Source organism: Hypomesus transpacificus, chromosome 19 (assembly GCF_021917145.1).
Source record: "Hypomesus transpacificus isolate Combined female chromosome 19, fHypTra1, whole genome shotgun sequence".
Lineage (NCBI taxonomy): Eukaryota > Metazoa > Chordata > Actinopteri > Osmeriformes > Osmeridae > Hypomesus > Hypomesus transpacificus.
This window is the reverse complement of record NC_061078.1, coordinates 7,296,364-7,311,860: the sequence shown is the minus strand read 5'-3', so window position 1 is coordinate 7,311,860 and position 15,497 is coordinate 7,296,364. Positions and strand designations below refer to the sequence as shown.

Genomic DNA, 15,497 nt, shown 5'->3' with positions numbered 1-15,497 from the left:
TTTACTGGTGGTTCCCGGTCTGGGTCTAGCGCTGAGCTGGGGAGGGGGTGGAGCAGAGCAGTGTGTGCGCTGCTGTGTCTGGCTCCATAGAGTGTTAAGCTGTCTCAGTAAAGAGACATGGTTCCCTGGAGACCCGAGCAGGCTCCATCTTCTATATTTATAAATCTTTGTTCCAGTTAAAAGTCTGAATGCATTGATCTGTTGTATATAAACCATGCTGTTTTATCAAGCCATAGATGTTCTACAAATTACACACACACGCACACACACACTCTCTTCTGTACGGTCTGTGTCAGTGTTTCTGTGTCAACTGCACAATAAATGACTAATAGATGAATATCTGTCTAGTCAGCTATTTTACATTTACAATACATTTTATTCATTCCGTGCACACTTTTTATCCAAAGTTTTCTTGTCCAAACTTTCATCCTTCAGAGCTTAATATAACAGATTAAAAAACAAGTGTTCATGAATATGAATCAACAATTTTTAAGTGTCCTCACCAACCCAATTACCGGCTACACGAAACATTCTTATAATGGTGGATAACTGCAGGAGTAATATACATGTTTACATTAATATATTGATCCTGACCATGACCATACTAGCCACCAGACCTAGGACGTGGTAGCCAGGGTTTGGAGGGCAGAGGGCAGCGTTCTGAAGCCTTCAGCTGAGGACCGTGTGAAGGAACTCTGGGTATTTCACATGGAGCCGCGTCCCTCTGAGGTCTAGGAGAACACAGTCTCCACTGACACACACACACCACAGCGTCAGTCTCCACAGACACACACCACAGCGTCAGTCTCCACTGACACACACCACAGCGTCAGTCTCCACAGACACACACCACAGCGTCAGTCTCCTCTGAAACACACACCACAGCGTCAGTCTCCTCTGAAACACACACCACAGCGCCAGTCTCCTCTGAAAAAAAACGAGGACACGGAGAGAAGAAGAACGGTAGACAGAGACAGCGAAGGTTCCAAGCTCCTCCTCAGGTCCTCCAGGATAAAGCAGTCCTGTAAGACAGACACAGGAAGACACAGGCAGAAGGAGTCCTGTAAGACAGACACAGGCAGACACAGGCAGAAGGAGTCCTGTAAGACAGACACAGGCAGACACAGGCAGAAGGAGTCCTGGAAAAAATACACACAGGCAGATAAGATGGGGTCTGTGTTTGTTTATTCAGAGAGAAAAAAAACTGCCACAAATACATAGTTAAGTATAATATCTTATTAAAGTTGAAACAGTGGAACAACTGAAGACGCCACATGGCTCGCATCATGACTCATACTGCTTTTACTATGCCCATTATTACTAGGTAAAGAACAAAGAAATCACACGTAACAAATACTACATCGTTTTTTTGCATGATCTAGCCTGCCCTGGACAGCTCCCTAGTAACAAGTCTAGGACTAGAACTAGGACCAGACCAAGGCCGAGCACCAGAACAACCAAGCAAATCTGACTCATCTGCTGCAGTGTCAGGAAAACAAAATGGCACCCAGAGTCACTTCCTCTCTGGCCAAAACGGCGTCCTGTTCAACAGGCAAGTACCAGGGCCTAGGGCGAGGTTCAGGTGTTCCTGACGCTCAAGCCAAGCTAGAACCAGGCTAGGTCCAGGCCCTAGACCTGGGACACCATAAGTAAGATACAATCTATCATGGTTGTTATGGGCAATCCATGGGAGCAACAATACAAAGGGTTGAAACATATCAATTTATAAGGAGGTAAGGGAAGGTAAGCATGCTCCATATAACATAACAGGAACAAATTAAATAGAGAATGTAATATCAAAAGTCTTATAAATTGAAATATATGCTACAGCTATAGATGTGGACCAGACAATACCGTACATACACTTAGAAGAGTCCTTATCAACGACTACCCTTTTGTGTAAATCAACTAAAAAAAGTAAGATGTCTGACCCATCTACCGGGTCCCAGGAGGGACATGCTTCACAAGCCTCTTCCGTGTCTGCAGCTTGTCACCCGCTCCATCTGCATTCCTCCGAACACTGGGGTCCAGGCAGACCTGGGTTAGATGGATCAGGTCCTGAGTGCTCGTGGACTGAGTGTTCAGACCATCTCAGTGTAACAATCATCAAGAGGCCCATTCTGTCCTGCTTTCACATCTGCTCTGTACAACAGAACCGACTGACTGACTGCCTTATTGACAATGGCTGACAGCATACTGTGACTTTACAGAAACACTCACTGGTTCCTCCACAGGGACACACAGGGTGCTCACGCATTCTCCACTCATTCAGTTTCTCCAGTCACACCTAAAATAACTAGAATAACATTTCTGCTCAAATATATTTTTGAATGAATTCATAAAGTGCCATTTCAATGCATTCTTTGTGTAGGAAAGATATTGCAACAAAATTAAAAGAGCACAACAATGCACATTCCATACCAGAGACATGGCAAAGTCTCACATCCTCAATCATGTACAACTCCCTGTTTCCCTCCCTCTCTCTTAGTCCCTCCCTTCGTCCCTGCTGTATTTGATGAGCTCAGTTTCTGTCAGGAACTAGAACGTCTACATGAAGCCAGTCAGAAAGACTAACAGTTTCATCTTAGTTCAAAGGCCTTTATGAAAACATGCATCCTTTGATTAAGACATCGTTATTCTGACCTGATCAGACCACTGTGCCATCTCTCTCACAGTTATTTTCTGTCATGTGGTGAGGGGGGTCAGAAAGAGTAAGATCTACACAGTAGTGTAATTGAGGGTGTACAAGGAATACCCACTTCTCTTTACACGGACACACACTAATGTCAGTCCTCAGTCAGCCATTTAGCCCTGTCTGCACAGCAGCAGAGAACCTTATTTCTGGAGCTTGGTTGGTGGTGAAGGCCCACTCCTATGGATGTGGCTCCCTCAAGTGACTGAGTATGTGTACTACGCCACACCAGTGCAGAGTTCATGCTTGCTCTCCCTCTCCCTTGCAGAGCCAGAACGCTGCGCAACAACAGTACAAATGGTAAGATGTAAAAAGAAGGTAAAAGTCCCCACAGACATGTGTTTTACTTTCTTGTTAATAGTGCACCATTTGAACATTGTTTTCTTCCAAAAAAGATATATCTTCTTTTAGTTTTATCTGGTAGTGATGAATCATAAAAATATCAGTGCAGCAAGGTAACAAGGTAAAAGGTAGATAGAAGCAGAAACTGATTCCTAGATGTTTGTCCCTGTACTTATAAACCAAGAACTACAGATCATTTATGTAGAAAATGCTGATTAGAATTCACAAGAAATCTAGAATAAAAAAGGTTGTAGCTTGTTGGTTTTGTTTTGAGGCGGTGGCAGTAGTTTGGGTTGTGACAATGTTTACATGAATGATGGATAGATCAGTGATCTTCTGGTCATGCCTAAAGCAGGCAGCAGAACTCAGCCAATCACAACCTGCGCGTAGAGGCCAAACACAAACAAAGACAAACGCACAGCAGTCTCTGGAACACTGACAGATGCCACTCTCCTCAAATGCGGGACACCATCGCTTGTTGAGTCTTGACAGAACCCCAACGCCAGTCCTGTGGTCTTGATGCTGAGATATTTCCATAGAAACGACAACAATGAGGATTGTTGCTGATGTTGAAGATTCTAACCCTGTTGGCAGAATCTTCTCATACACCACTCTTTCTCACTTTCTCTGTCGCTTTCTCTCTGACCACAGAGTGGGACACATCTGATGGGGACAGGGGCACTGAGGGGCGTGACAGAGATTGGCGTGGCAGAGATAGGTGTGGCAACATGGTGTGTGTGGTGGACTCAGTTTTCTGCCAGGGAGAGAGCCAGCGCGGCCTGGAGAGCAGCTTCCTCGTCAATACTGTAGTCCTGCAATACACACACTCACAAATAGACACAGCAAAACACAATTGTCCTTCCCTCCCTTCCTCCATCTCTTCATCTCCCCTCCTTACCACAAAGGTGTCGTAGCAGAACTTGTGTCTGTGGAGAAGGTGTTGCAGGAAGTTGGAGCTCTTGTAGCTGGGGTCTCCCCAGGGCATGGCTGAACACACAGGACACACCTGCTAACCACACACACACACATGGACATCCACACCACATCCACACAGACATCCACACCACATCCACACACACCACACACAGACAGACACACACACACACACACCACACACACACACACACACAGACACACCACACACACACAGATATACATGCACACAAAAGCAGGAATACTAAACCTTTACATTTAAAAACGATATTTATAAACTAGTAGTACTACACATCCACACAATCGCGCACACACACACACATATATACCACTTTGTTGGGGTCGTTGCGGTGATTGTCCATGCAATGTTTGACCAGTTCCTGCTGGTCCAGGTGGCAGGCACCACAGTAAGGACACACAAAGGTTGAGCGGTTTGGAATATTACTGCAACAACAACAGCAACAGTTTACTATCAGCTACTCAGGATTATTTAGAACTTTTGACTCATAGCTATAATACACTTCCGAACGTACACCTACAGGCACATACAAACACACAGAGTTGACAAGATTTGTCCTTGATTTATCCGAACCAATTTATCACGCTCACTTATCACAACCATCCTCCGAAGTTGTACGTTTGCTGTATTCTTATATCTCTGCAGTCCATATATATCAAAGATACTCCTCCTGTCCAATGACCTCTCTCAATAAACTCTCATTTACAAAGCAGTACAAATATGCACACACAGTGTGCTTACCTGGGAATGGGCTGTGTTGTGGGAACCACTGGTACAAACTTAGGGCAGTTGGCCATTTGCTCCTGTACCTTCGTACACGAGGTGATGTGGGACCTCATTTTAACTAAAGCCACCTGGGGGGCGGGGGGGAGAGAAGGGTGTTAGTTCAGTTTGTTAGTGTGTGTCTGTGTGTGTCTGCGTGTGTGTCAGTATACACCTTCTTGCTGCAGCCTCTACAGGGTGCCTTGTAGGAGGACAGCTGCTTCTCCACACTGGAGGACTTGTCCACCTTCTTAGGATCAAAGGGCATCCGGCACAGGGGGCAGAGAGGAGAGGTCACCTGCAGACAGGGCTGCAGACACTCCCCACAGAACCTGGAGAGCAGACGGGAGGTCAGCCCGCTCTAGAGTATTCATCTCTCTCATCGCAGAGGATGTTCAGCATCATGAATAAATACTGAGATATTCTCCGGTGTGTCTTCAGTAGAAGACCACTGTGAACACCACGGTAATTATACATGGAGAACACACCGAGCCTGGGTACCCTACTGTAGCACCTCTAAAGCAACAATACTGAAGTCCACAATCTTGGAATGCACTCCACACTCTGTTCCTTTTATTGTTAGGTATAGAAGCAAGAGCAAAGGGGAGGAAAGATGAGAGAGGAGAGTGGGAAAGTGGGTGTAAGTGAGAGAGCAAGAAGGATAGAGAGAGGAGTGTGGTAGACAGATAGATGGAGGGGGTAGTGAGAGCATATGAATGCAGGTTCAGCTGGTCCTCAGAGCCCTGAGGGCCAACTTCTTATCACCATCTGTACCACGCTTATCTCCGCACACCCCATAATGCTACACAGTACTGCACCTGGATACTCCACTGTACCCTGTGCTTCCACACCCTGTGATACAGTACTGCATTCTAGTTAGTCTATTCCTAATACATACACTCCTCTCAGACAATGTGCTTGTCTGTCTGTCTGCATGACTTATAAATAGAGGTGTGTACGTTAATAGATACACAGGTTAAGGTTGTTCCTGGACTGACAGGCTGACTGGAGCTAAGTTCTGTCTCAATGAACATACTGGGAAATGGGGGAGGGGGGGGGGCAGTCAGCAGTGATAAACTGTGGTGCAGAGACAGACTCAGCATAGCGCATATTCAGATCAGCCCAGACTAGATCAACCTAGCCCAGCCCGGACTAGCCTAACTCGGCCCTGCCTAGCCTAACCCACACCTGACCAAACCATCCTTGCTGAGCCTGGTTAAGCCTCACCAGCTGTGAGCCTCAGAGGAGATGTCAGGAACAGGAAGATGAGATGAGACGATAAAAGTGATTCACTGTCCCACACACATGTGGAACTGCCATTTTAAGCCTCTTTGTCACTCCCTCATCAAACATTCATTTTATAAAAAGGACAGAAAGTGTCGAAGAGAGAGTGAGAGAGAGTGAGAGAGAGAGAGAGAGAGAGAGACAAGGCCTACATGCACACTAACACAGAGAGACGTATATATTGTGTGTATTTAGTTTACATTGGTTTGTTGTTGTTGCATGGGAAAACTGTGCTAGCCCATCTTAGAGGGAGGGAAGTTATTGTACACATCATACATAATTCATACCAATTGATGATTCTAGTGAAAAGCAGCAAAAAAACGTTACGATGAAGAACTATCAAGATCACACACACACATCCCCCATTTCTGTTTTCGAAGTAACAGGGCAGTGTTGCATTGTGTTGCATGGCTACTTCCTTATCTGACATGATGTGTTTTCTGGTCCTTCTCACTGGCCCAGACAGCTTCTACTGAGAACCCCCTTCATGCTCACAACATGGCCCCCGCTCCCTTGCTCCCACTAAACAGACGTACACACACACGACCCCCCCCCCCCCCTCCCTCCACACACACACGCACGCACACATACACACACGAGCACACACACGCAGACACACACACACACACACAGTGTTCAAAGACAGTTATCCATTAACTGTTTGGATGTGCCAAGCGTCTGACCGGTACAGGGTTTGGGTGGACAGTAACATTTGCTTTGTGGACGAAAGGCCAAAGAAGCGACTGGCTATTTTCGGCCATCTAGACTGTGTTAAGAATGTTTTGTCCAACATCCTCTTGATTAAGATTAATGGACACTAAACAGACCATCAATAAACGCACTTTGCTTCTTGTATTAGTTGTATTACTAAGTCCTCACGTGTGAGCACAGCTGGCAATGCTGACGGGTTTGTGGTAGACCTCCAGACAGATGGGGCAGGAGAACTGGCTCTCGACGCTCTCCCCTGGAGCCGTGGCGGAGGATGCCCCGCTCGCTTGCTGATGCTGTCGGAGCTGGGTAGCAGACACAAAACTGCGGAACATCGCCATCACGAACAATAAGCTCAGTTCGCTATTCACTCTCGACAACAGATATTCCTTTTCCTTGGGAACAGATGCCGCAAATTACAACATAGATGGTGCTCTAATTAACGAATGATTATCCGTATAAACATGTCTAATGACAAAGACTACGTTTCACTTGAGGACACGCCGGAGCTGGAAACAAGTAAACATTAGAAGATAGACTGTTCGTTGACGACAACTAGCTAGGGTAAAATGCTGTGTAGATTACTAGATGTGAAAACGACGTAAACCTTCAAACGGTAACGGTTCAGAAGGTACACATGCTACTAAGATTTGTGATTTTGCGCAGTGCCTTACCGGTCTGATACTTGCGAACGAGCGTCCCAGCTACAACAAAAACCCTTTAAAGACGCTTCACGTTCTGGATACTGAAGTCCCATAGTAGCCTTCGTGTGATACCTTCAACGGAGCGCTCTTTTGGTTAGAACTACACTCCCAGTCACCAATGCAATTCGGCGTTGAGATGTGGTACACTCGTTTTGAAATCCGTGGTAGCTTACAACACGGCGGAGTCAGGAGCACCCAGTATCACCCAGTATAAACAATTGTTATCTATACACAACTCAGACGGGAGTGTGGGGTGGGGTTAGTGGAAGCAAGGTGTAGGCCAACTCTTTGATCTTAACGTATTGAAATACAGTATAACCATTCCTTTATTTTTGTTGTTTCTTACTGGAATGAGTTGCTTAGTTATTTAAAGCAAATTCATTATTCGAATTTACAATGATTGTCCGTCCCTAGTGCGGCCATGAAGCCATACTGGACCCTCCCAGGGCTGGCCTGTAGCTGCCCCTAACACAGCCTCTGGATGTGTCAACTCACCCAACTAACCTGCCCTGACAGCAGCTAGAGTCAGGGTCTGCTAATTGAATACCCTCACTGTGCTTTTGTCTCCTTCTTTACCCTCTAGTTTCTCTCTCTCTCCTTCTCTCTCTCTCTCCCTCTCTCTCGCTCTCTCTCTCTCTCTCTACCTCCCTCTGTATATTTTTAGACCCTTTTCTCTCACTCTCTATCTCTCTACTTTCTTTACCTTCTTTATCATCCTCCCCCATCACACAACTCCTAACACCCCATCCCTTCACCCCCTCACCTGTTCTGATCCGCATGACCAATTATTAATGTTCCTCTCCTTTCCTGTATGTTGTGTTTTGGTCTAAACAACGTGTCATGGTGAAAAGCCAGCAGGGGGCGCCAGCGGGAGTTGTCTGGGTCCCCGAGGCTTCAGGGTCTCTAGATTTCTCAGTGAGATCTTTCCTCCATGGATGAAACACTAACCTCTACAACTCTGGTAGGTTCAACGGTCCTCTACCATACACACACATCCAGAGTACTCTAACTCCGCACACACACACACACACACACCTTACCTCCACACTACATACAGTACGTCCTATCCTCACAAGAAAACATGTGATCCCCCCGTGTGTGCCCTACGTCACACACAAACCAACCCCACATTAAATAAGTATAGCCAACACATAGCACATTCCTTCACCTCTGTCCCTCTCCAGAACATCAAACATACTAAAACAAGCAGCCTTTTCTGAGGCAGGTGGTCCTAATAGTGACACTGTCAGATTGCAGGGCTGGATGAGTAATAAGTATAATTTGTTGGGTTTTCAGTTGTTGTTATATAAAACAAGAGACAGGTCCAGGAAACTCTGCATTCTTAATTTGTTGCATGTTAAGAATTCCTACCTTATCAAAACATAGCTATTGATGACAGCATCTCTGATATCTAACATGATTAAGGTATCATGTCGAGATCAAGATGAGGAATGATTTCTGAAGTTTAGTTAGGGTACATTTCATGTTTTCGTCTCATAATATTGTGTCTCATAATCTTTGATACCATCACAACCTCCGAAGAAACATCAAGGCTACAGATATACAGAGTTGTCATTGGTCCATCCTTTGAATCAATTCAGTTTACCCTCCAGTGTATGGTTCAAAGTCACACCCATCCGCTGGAGTCCTCACCCATCTTCTCTCCCCCTCCTTCTTTTCTATGTCCCCAACTACTGTTAATTTGGTCAAGCAGACCCCCCCCCCCCCCCCCTCCTCCTCAGTCAGGCAGGAAGTCCCTGAAGGAGCTGAGGCTGAAACTGCGAGAGGGGGGCCCTGGGGGTCCGAGGCTGCGAGGGGGAGGGCCAGGGATTCCTGCGGGGGCAGACGGCAGTCCGGAGCTGATTCTAGGGATCTTCTCCAACAGTTTAGACACGCCCCTTCGCCGGAAGGAGGCCGGACCGGATTCCCCCTGCTGGAGCACGTCTGCGTAGAGAGCCTGGAACACAGCTGCCGTCTCCTCCCACCCGTCACGCACCGAGACCTCCCAGAACGGCAGCTTCAGCCCCCGTGCCAGGCCCTCCCCCTCCTCCCTGGTCACCATGCGGTCAAATGCCAGGTCCTTCTTATTGGCTACTATGACCATGGGCGGAGGGCGGGCCTCTAGGCCGCTGCGGCGGCCGCCACTGGCATGGGTGTGGTTAACCAAGAAGCAGAGACGCATGACCTCATCAAAGCTGCAGCGGTCCGTTACAGAGTAGACAATGAGGAAAGCGTCTCCCCAGCGGATCTTCTCCTCGATCAGGAGGGCGTCTTCCTCCTACACACACGTACACACAAACAAACAACTCTCAGCTGGACTGACACAAACATTAAGGATGTCATCAAGGAGGCAGCTACATAGATCTCAGCTTGTATGGTCTCATTTGTGAACACCAGTCTGAACAGGGTTCCCCATTTACATATTAAAGTTAAATTATGTGTGTGTGTCTCCAATGCCATACAATGATATTTAGTGTGCGTATGCAGCCGTGCGGAACCTCGAGTGTCCTCTAACCATCTCTGCTGCATGTCTAATGGTTTACCGCAGGACATTAAACCCTTACCTGTCCTGCAGTGTCCAGTATCTCAAACTGCGCCACGTCTCCGCTGATACACATCTCGTGTCTGTATATTGTTTCTGCAGACACGTGCCACACAAATGGGAATCAATAGGCTACATTATTATTGATCGCTTTCAACAGATTTAGGCCTATCGTGAATGACTAATGATAGCAAAACAGTAGCCTCTTGGTAAAGGTTTAAATTTGAGAGTGATCGCTTCACTAGTTATTTACAATCGGGCTGCCCTCACCTACCGAGTGTTGGATCGTACTCTCCGATGAACCTTTTAGTGATAAATCGCACAGCCATTGCTGCAAAACCAAATTCGTGTAAAAAGTTTAGTCAACCATGTAGGCTAATTTATTAAACAATTATATACGCCATGCATGAATCACAATAGCACGTATGAACATATTTTAGGTATTTTCTATGCAAACGTCAACTTCTTATCCGACAGCCTTTGCTTCTTATCCGACAGCCTTTGCTTGCTCACCGGTTTTACCGACTGCCGCTTGGCCCAATATCACAATCCGGACGGTCCTGGATGGGTGACTGCCCGACCTACGAAGCGTTTTAGATAAACCGAAGTTTGTGGTCATGGTTTCTTTGTCCATTGACGATAAAACGGGTAACCATATAACTATCCATGAAACAGTTCGTCTCCCACTCATAGTTGGAGTGGCAGGTTGCAGGTCTCCGGTCAGTGGATAGCAAGAGCTCTGACATAACTCACACTTAGTTGCGTTTCCTCCTTTACTGGCAGCGGGTTCAGATTCCTCACTCTCAGACGAGACAGCTCAGCAACATCATGTTAGTGTCACTCCCTGGTCTGTCTCCACTCATACCTTCTCCCCTTTCTTCATTGCCTAAAAAAGCCGTTTTCTGCACTTCCTCAATTGTCAAAATGGTTGATCACAGAGCAGTCAAACTAAACACTTTGTTAAAACAAAACAAAAAGAACAGAGACAAAGCAGATGTAAACACTTTTGGACAACTTTATTTCATAATTGTCACAAACCATTTGTTAATTTCAGCACAGTGAGTAAGCATATTTACAAAGAGAAATACAGAAACTGAAATCATGAGAGCATAGGAGCCACTTCTATGGAGTTGATCCTTAGGATGGTCTGTGGCTGGATAATAACTGGAGGAGAGAGGAGAAAGGACAGGAGTAACCATTAGTCAGACATACAAGTTAACTGATACATTAGAATCACTGATAAAACATATAAAATATAACACATGATAGTATTGTATGTATATTTTTTCGATATAATTTGTTCTAATAATACTTTTTTTAATAATCCCTCATCTCTTCCAATTCCTCCCCCTATCTTTCTCACCCCTCCCACTTTCTCTCTCTCCATCCCTCTGTCTATCAAGTGTGGAGTATTGTCCCCTCCAGGCCACATGCTCTGATCTTGTTGACTGTGTTAGACCTTAACACAGTGTAATTGGCACGTTTGGAGAAATGTAGGTCACTGATTCAGACTATTAACAGAATCTAACTAAACAGCATGATCCCACTCAGCTCTCTGTCTTCACGCAGAGACAGACAGATAGGTAGAGATAGATACAGGCAGGCAGACAGACAGACAGATAGGTAGAGATAGATACAGGCAGGCAGACAGACAGATACAGATAGATACAGGCAGGCAGGCAGACAGACAGGTAGATATGGATACAGGCAGGCAGGCAGGCAGATGGACATGCAAGCAGGAAGGCAGAGACAGACACTGTGGTTTAATAATGGAAGTTAGACAAAGTCCACATCCAGACATGGAGCCAGCTGGCCAGGCAGACATCATTACAGCAGGCTTAGTTAGTTCGAGACAACAGTCTGGTCCGACACCTAGCGCTGTGCCAACCTGTCTATCTCATCCAGAACACTGAATAAAAGGGGCTTATGACTAAGCCCTCAATTATATCAAATGACAAAGTTGGAGCGCATCAATATCATTAGTTTTCCTAATGAATCACTGTCTGGGATACCTTCTGTAGTCCATACAATAACATATATAAAGGCAACAGTGGTTATAGGCTGAGGACGTGTCAGTCTATGGTAGATAAGGTTAGCGCCCCCTACAGCAGCAGATGGAACCTACTTTTCTTCTTCTGGAAGCGGTGTCTCTTCCAAAAGCGCATGTGAACTTTGGGCCAGGACTCTGTCTTCTCAAGCACTGTAGCTTCCACTCTGACCAGGTTTCTGCTGCGGGAGGGCATGAGGGGGACATGACTGATTAGTCAACATTTATCTACCAGTAAGATCAATTCAAATATTATATTGTAGGTAACACATGCATCTTGGTAAGATAGATATGTTATGTGCATATCAGTAGCACCTGTAGATGATGTGTGTGTCTACGTGTGCATGTGCAGTATACCCCAAAAGTGGCCTGCCAATCATAGTAAAGTCTTCTCCTCCAACCATCAACACCTGAACAGCAGACAGACAAGATAACACTTGATTAATCAATGAAGACTCTAAAGACACAAACCCCATTTGGGTCCTTAGAGTTTGAACAAGCTATCACCACAGCATTTATTCATTCATTTAGCATACGCTTTTATCCAAAGCGACTTCCAAGAGAGAGCTTTACAAAGTGCATAGGTCACTGATAATAACAACAAGATAGCCCCACAGCATTGCGGGTAGTCAAAAACAAGAAGTATATATTGTGAACAACCAAAAAATAGTGCTAAAGGGAAGAAACCATAAGAGCATGTAGTTAAACAAGTTAAAATTACACAACATTAATCTCAAAGTGCAGGTGTACCTGTAGGAAAGCAATAAAAATATGATTAACTAAAATGGAATACAACAGTTTAAATCTGCTACCACTAACCAACAAGAGCAACAGTCTAAGCAAGAGTCATTGTGATCCTTGAGGAAACTAGCGTTGGGTTCAGCAAACCATTCCTAAGTACCATTGTACTCCCGGAACAAGTGCGTCTTGAGCCTTCTCTTGAAGGTGGAGAGACAGTCCGTGTCTTTGATGGAGGTGGGGAGTTGATTCCACCACTGGGGGGCCAGACAGGAGAAGAGCTTGTGCTGGGACCGGGCGGTCTTGAGAGGTGGGACCACCAGGCGGTTGTCTGAAGAAGACCGTAGGTGGCGGGTGGGGGTGTAAGGCTGCAGGAGAGACTTGATGTAGTCGGGCGCAGTCCCGTTCACTGCTCTGAAGGTCAGTACCAGGGTCTTGAATCTGATGCGGGCCGTTATGGGTAGCCAGTGGAGGGAGATGAGGAGCGGGGTAACGTGGGAGCGTCTGGGTAGATTGTAGACCAGGCGGGCCGCTGCGTTCTGAATCCTCTGAAGAGGGCGGGTTGCGCATGATGGGAGACCGGCGAGCAGCGAGTTGCAGTAGTCCAACTTGAGAGGACAAGTGCTTGGACAAGCAGCTGGGTGGAGTGCTCAGACAGGTATCTCCTGATCTTCCGGATGTTGTAGAGTGTGAATCTACACGACCGGGAGACCGCAGCAATGTGGGCCGTGAGGGAGAGCTCGTCATCCATGGTAACCCCAAGGTTCCTGGCAGAGGATGAGGGGGTCACCGTCACAGATCCCAGGGTGATTGAGAGGTCACGGGAGATGGAGGGTTTAGCCGGGATGATGAGAAGTTCCGTTTTGGCAAGCAACCAACTGTTACTGGTTCTAGTGTATGTATTTGTGTATGTGGTCTACCCACCTTCTCCATCCGAATCCTGTCCCCACACTCGGCCTCTATGTGGTTCTCTATGAGGATCAGGTCCTCATTGGTCACCTTCCACTGGCGGCTGGCGAAGTGCACCACCGCAAACAACCTCCCAAGATCACCCTGGGCAAGCACTCCATTCACCTTCTGCACCACCGCTGCAGGACACAGGAAGAGTTACAGCAGACAGGAAGAGGAATAGTGATTGACGGATATATGACAGAAAGGAGAGTTAAAACACACCAGATGCAGACAACGAGGCTATAGTATGTTAGCACCGCAAGGGTTGCATTCCAGTGTTTCACTAACAGTACATTAGAACACAACAATATCCTACGGCCTGCATCTCCAATAAAGTGTAATGAGAGAACCACTCACATATACAATGTGGAATGAAGCCTAATACTGGGGTATCAGGATACTTTTACATGCTGGGGGTTACTATACACCTTTGTCACAAAAACTACATTATATTGTACCGTGGCCTAGATTTACTGGACAATGTGATAAGTGTGACAAGCCAGAACTTTACAGAACATCAAGTGAACGTTTCCAATCTGTTTTGTACATACAGTGTGTGTGTGTGTGTGTGTGTGTGTGTGTGTGTGTGTGTGTGTGTGTGTGTGTGTGTGTGTGTGTGTGTGTGTGTGTGTGTGTCACAGTGCGCTTCAGACCTGCGTGTTGCTGTCTCTGCTCCTCAGGGTCTATAGGGGTCAACTCAGGCCATGGTGGTCTGGACAGGGAAGTCTCTGGACCTGAACTATTCAGGAAGGAAACCCACACCGATTAACCGAGATAGAGAGAGGGGGAGTGAGAGAGAAGTCGTGTGTAGGCAAAGATGTGCACAGGTGTATGAATATGTCATAGACAGCTTGCAACTCGATTAGGTCGTAATTTGATGAGGTAGCTATTGGTTCACACACACACACACACACACACACACACACACACACACACACACACACACACACACACACACACACACACACACACACACACACACACGTCATCATTACCTCGATGGCAATTTAACGCTCTGAGAACTGCAATGACGTATTAGTGCAGGGAACTGGACACCTGAAAGAACATAGACAAGCCACAGTGAGCAAACGGTCAGTGAGACGTGTTAGCCTTAGGGCTCTGTTATATTACCTAGCCAGCCGTATTCATCTTTTAAATGACTCTCTTCCGATGAGATTACGTTCACCTCAGGTTATGTTAGCCAACAGAAAGCTAGCTACGATTGGCTAGCACTGGTTAGCTTCCAGGACATAGGACTCAAATACAGCAGTTACTAAAGTAACCTGCTACCACACAAATAATCAATTAAACACACACTTGTAAATGTCACCACTACCCACCTATCTGATTAATGATGGGGACATGAACATGTTGACTTTGTAAACTCCGACACGTTCTCAGCAGTTGTACACATCCACCCCTCAAAGTCACCGCCATCTTTCCGACCAGTGTATATGGTGTCACTGAAATGTCCATCCCCACACTATGTAACGCAGATCATGATAATATTCCAAAATTTGTGACACTATTATGTTAATTTTAACAAGCAGAAAACCACAAGTCAAATTAAAATATTTGTTAAATTATTTTTTGATTCTGTTTGAAATACACGAAGGAGAAACCCGAAACGGAACAGTTATTATGATTGGGTGGGAACACTTTCTCACACCGACCCTCTGCCGTCTCCCTGCAACTGCTTCATTGAAGGTGTCTCTGCCTCATTTCATATACAATTAAATGTAGGATTACAATACTAGATCTACTTTTATCAATCC

At 46.0% G+C, this 15,497-nt stretch overlaps 3 protein-coding genes across 9 annotated transcripts; all 3 read right to left on the bottom strand.

Moving 5' to 3' along the window:
* Window positions 1-1,178: 1,178 nt before the first annotated feature.
* Window positions 1,179-7,304, bottom strand: LOC124482194 (E3 ubiquitin-protein ligase RNF166). Of its 5 annotated transcripts, none has more exons than XM_047042615.1 (6): window positions 6,912-7,304; window positions 4,924-5,080; window positions 4,728-4,840; window positions 4,297-4,411; window positions 3,933-4,040; window positions 1,179-3,846 (listed from the first exon to the last, which is right to left on the bottom strand). In XM_047042615.1, the coding sequence occupies exons 1-6, from the start codon at window positions 7,079-7,081 to the stop codon at window positions 3,781-3,783; spliced, it is 729 nt and encodes a 242-aa protein (XP_046898571.1). In that variant the 5' UTR covers window positions 7,082-7,304; the 3' UTR covers window positions 1,179-3,780. The 5 variants fall into 5 exon arrangements, with proteins under 5 accessions (XP_046898571.1, XP_046898570.1, XP_046898569.1 ...); XM_047042614.1 differs by having other exon boundaries at window positions 3,933-4,043; window positions 6,912-7,300; XM_047042613.1 differs by having other exon boundaries at window positions 1,179-4,040; window positions 6,912-7,300.
* Window positions 7,305-8,130: 826 nt separating this feature from the next.
* On the bottom strand, window positions 8,131-10,849 carry LOC124482195 (ras-related and estrogen-regulated growth inhibitor-like). The gene is made up of 4 exons (XM_047042618.1): window positions 10,500-10,849; window positions 10,261-10,317; window positions 10,009-10,082; window positions 8,131-9,722 (listed from the first exon to the last, which is right to left on the bottom strand). The coding sequence occupies exons 1-4, from the start codon at window positions 10,675-10,677 to the stop codon at window positions 9,183-9,185; spliced, it is 849 nt and encodes a 282-aa protein (XP_046898574.1). The 5' UTR covers window positions 10,678-10,849; the 3' UTR covers window positions 8,131-9,182.
* A 134-nt stretch (window positions 10,850-10,983) lies between these two features.
* On the bottom strand, window positions 10,984-15,181 carry mrpl21 (mitochondrial ribosomal protein L21). 3 transcript variants are annotated; one of them, XM_047042040.1, is made up of 7 exons: window positions 15,063-15,181; window positions 14,718-14,778; window positions 14,376-14,461; window positions 13,696-13,859; window positions 12,349-12,443; window positions 12,112-12,215; window positions 10,984-11,150 (listed from the first exon to the last, which is right to left on the bottom strand). In XM_047042040.1, the coding sequence occupies exons 1-7, from the start codon at window positions 15,157-15,159 to the stop codon at window positions 11,086-11,088; spliced, it is 672 nt and encodes a 223-aa protein (XP_046897996.1). In that variant the 5' UTR covers window positions 15,160-15,181; the 3' UTR covers window positions 10,984-11,085. The 3 variants fall into 3 exon arrangements, with proteins under 3 accessions (XP_046897996.1, XP_046897997.1, XP_046897998.1); XM_047042041.1 differs by having other exon boundaries at window positions 12,391-12,443; XM_047042042.1 differs by having other exon boundaries at window positions 12,112-12,212; window positions 12,391-12,443.
* Window positions 15,182-15,497: the final 316 nt, after the last annotated feature.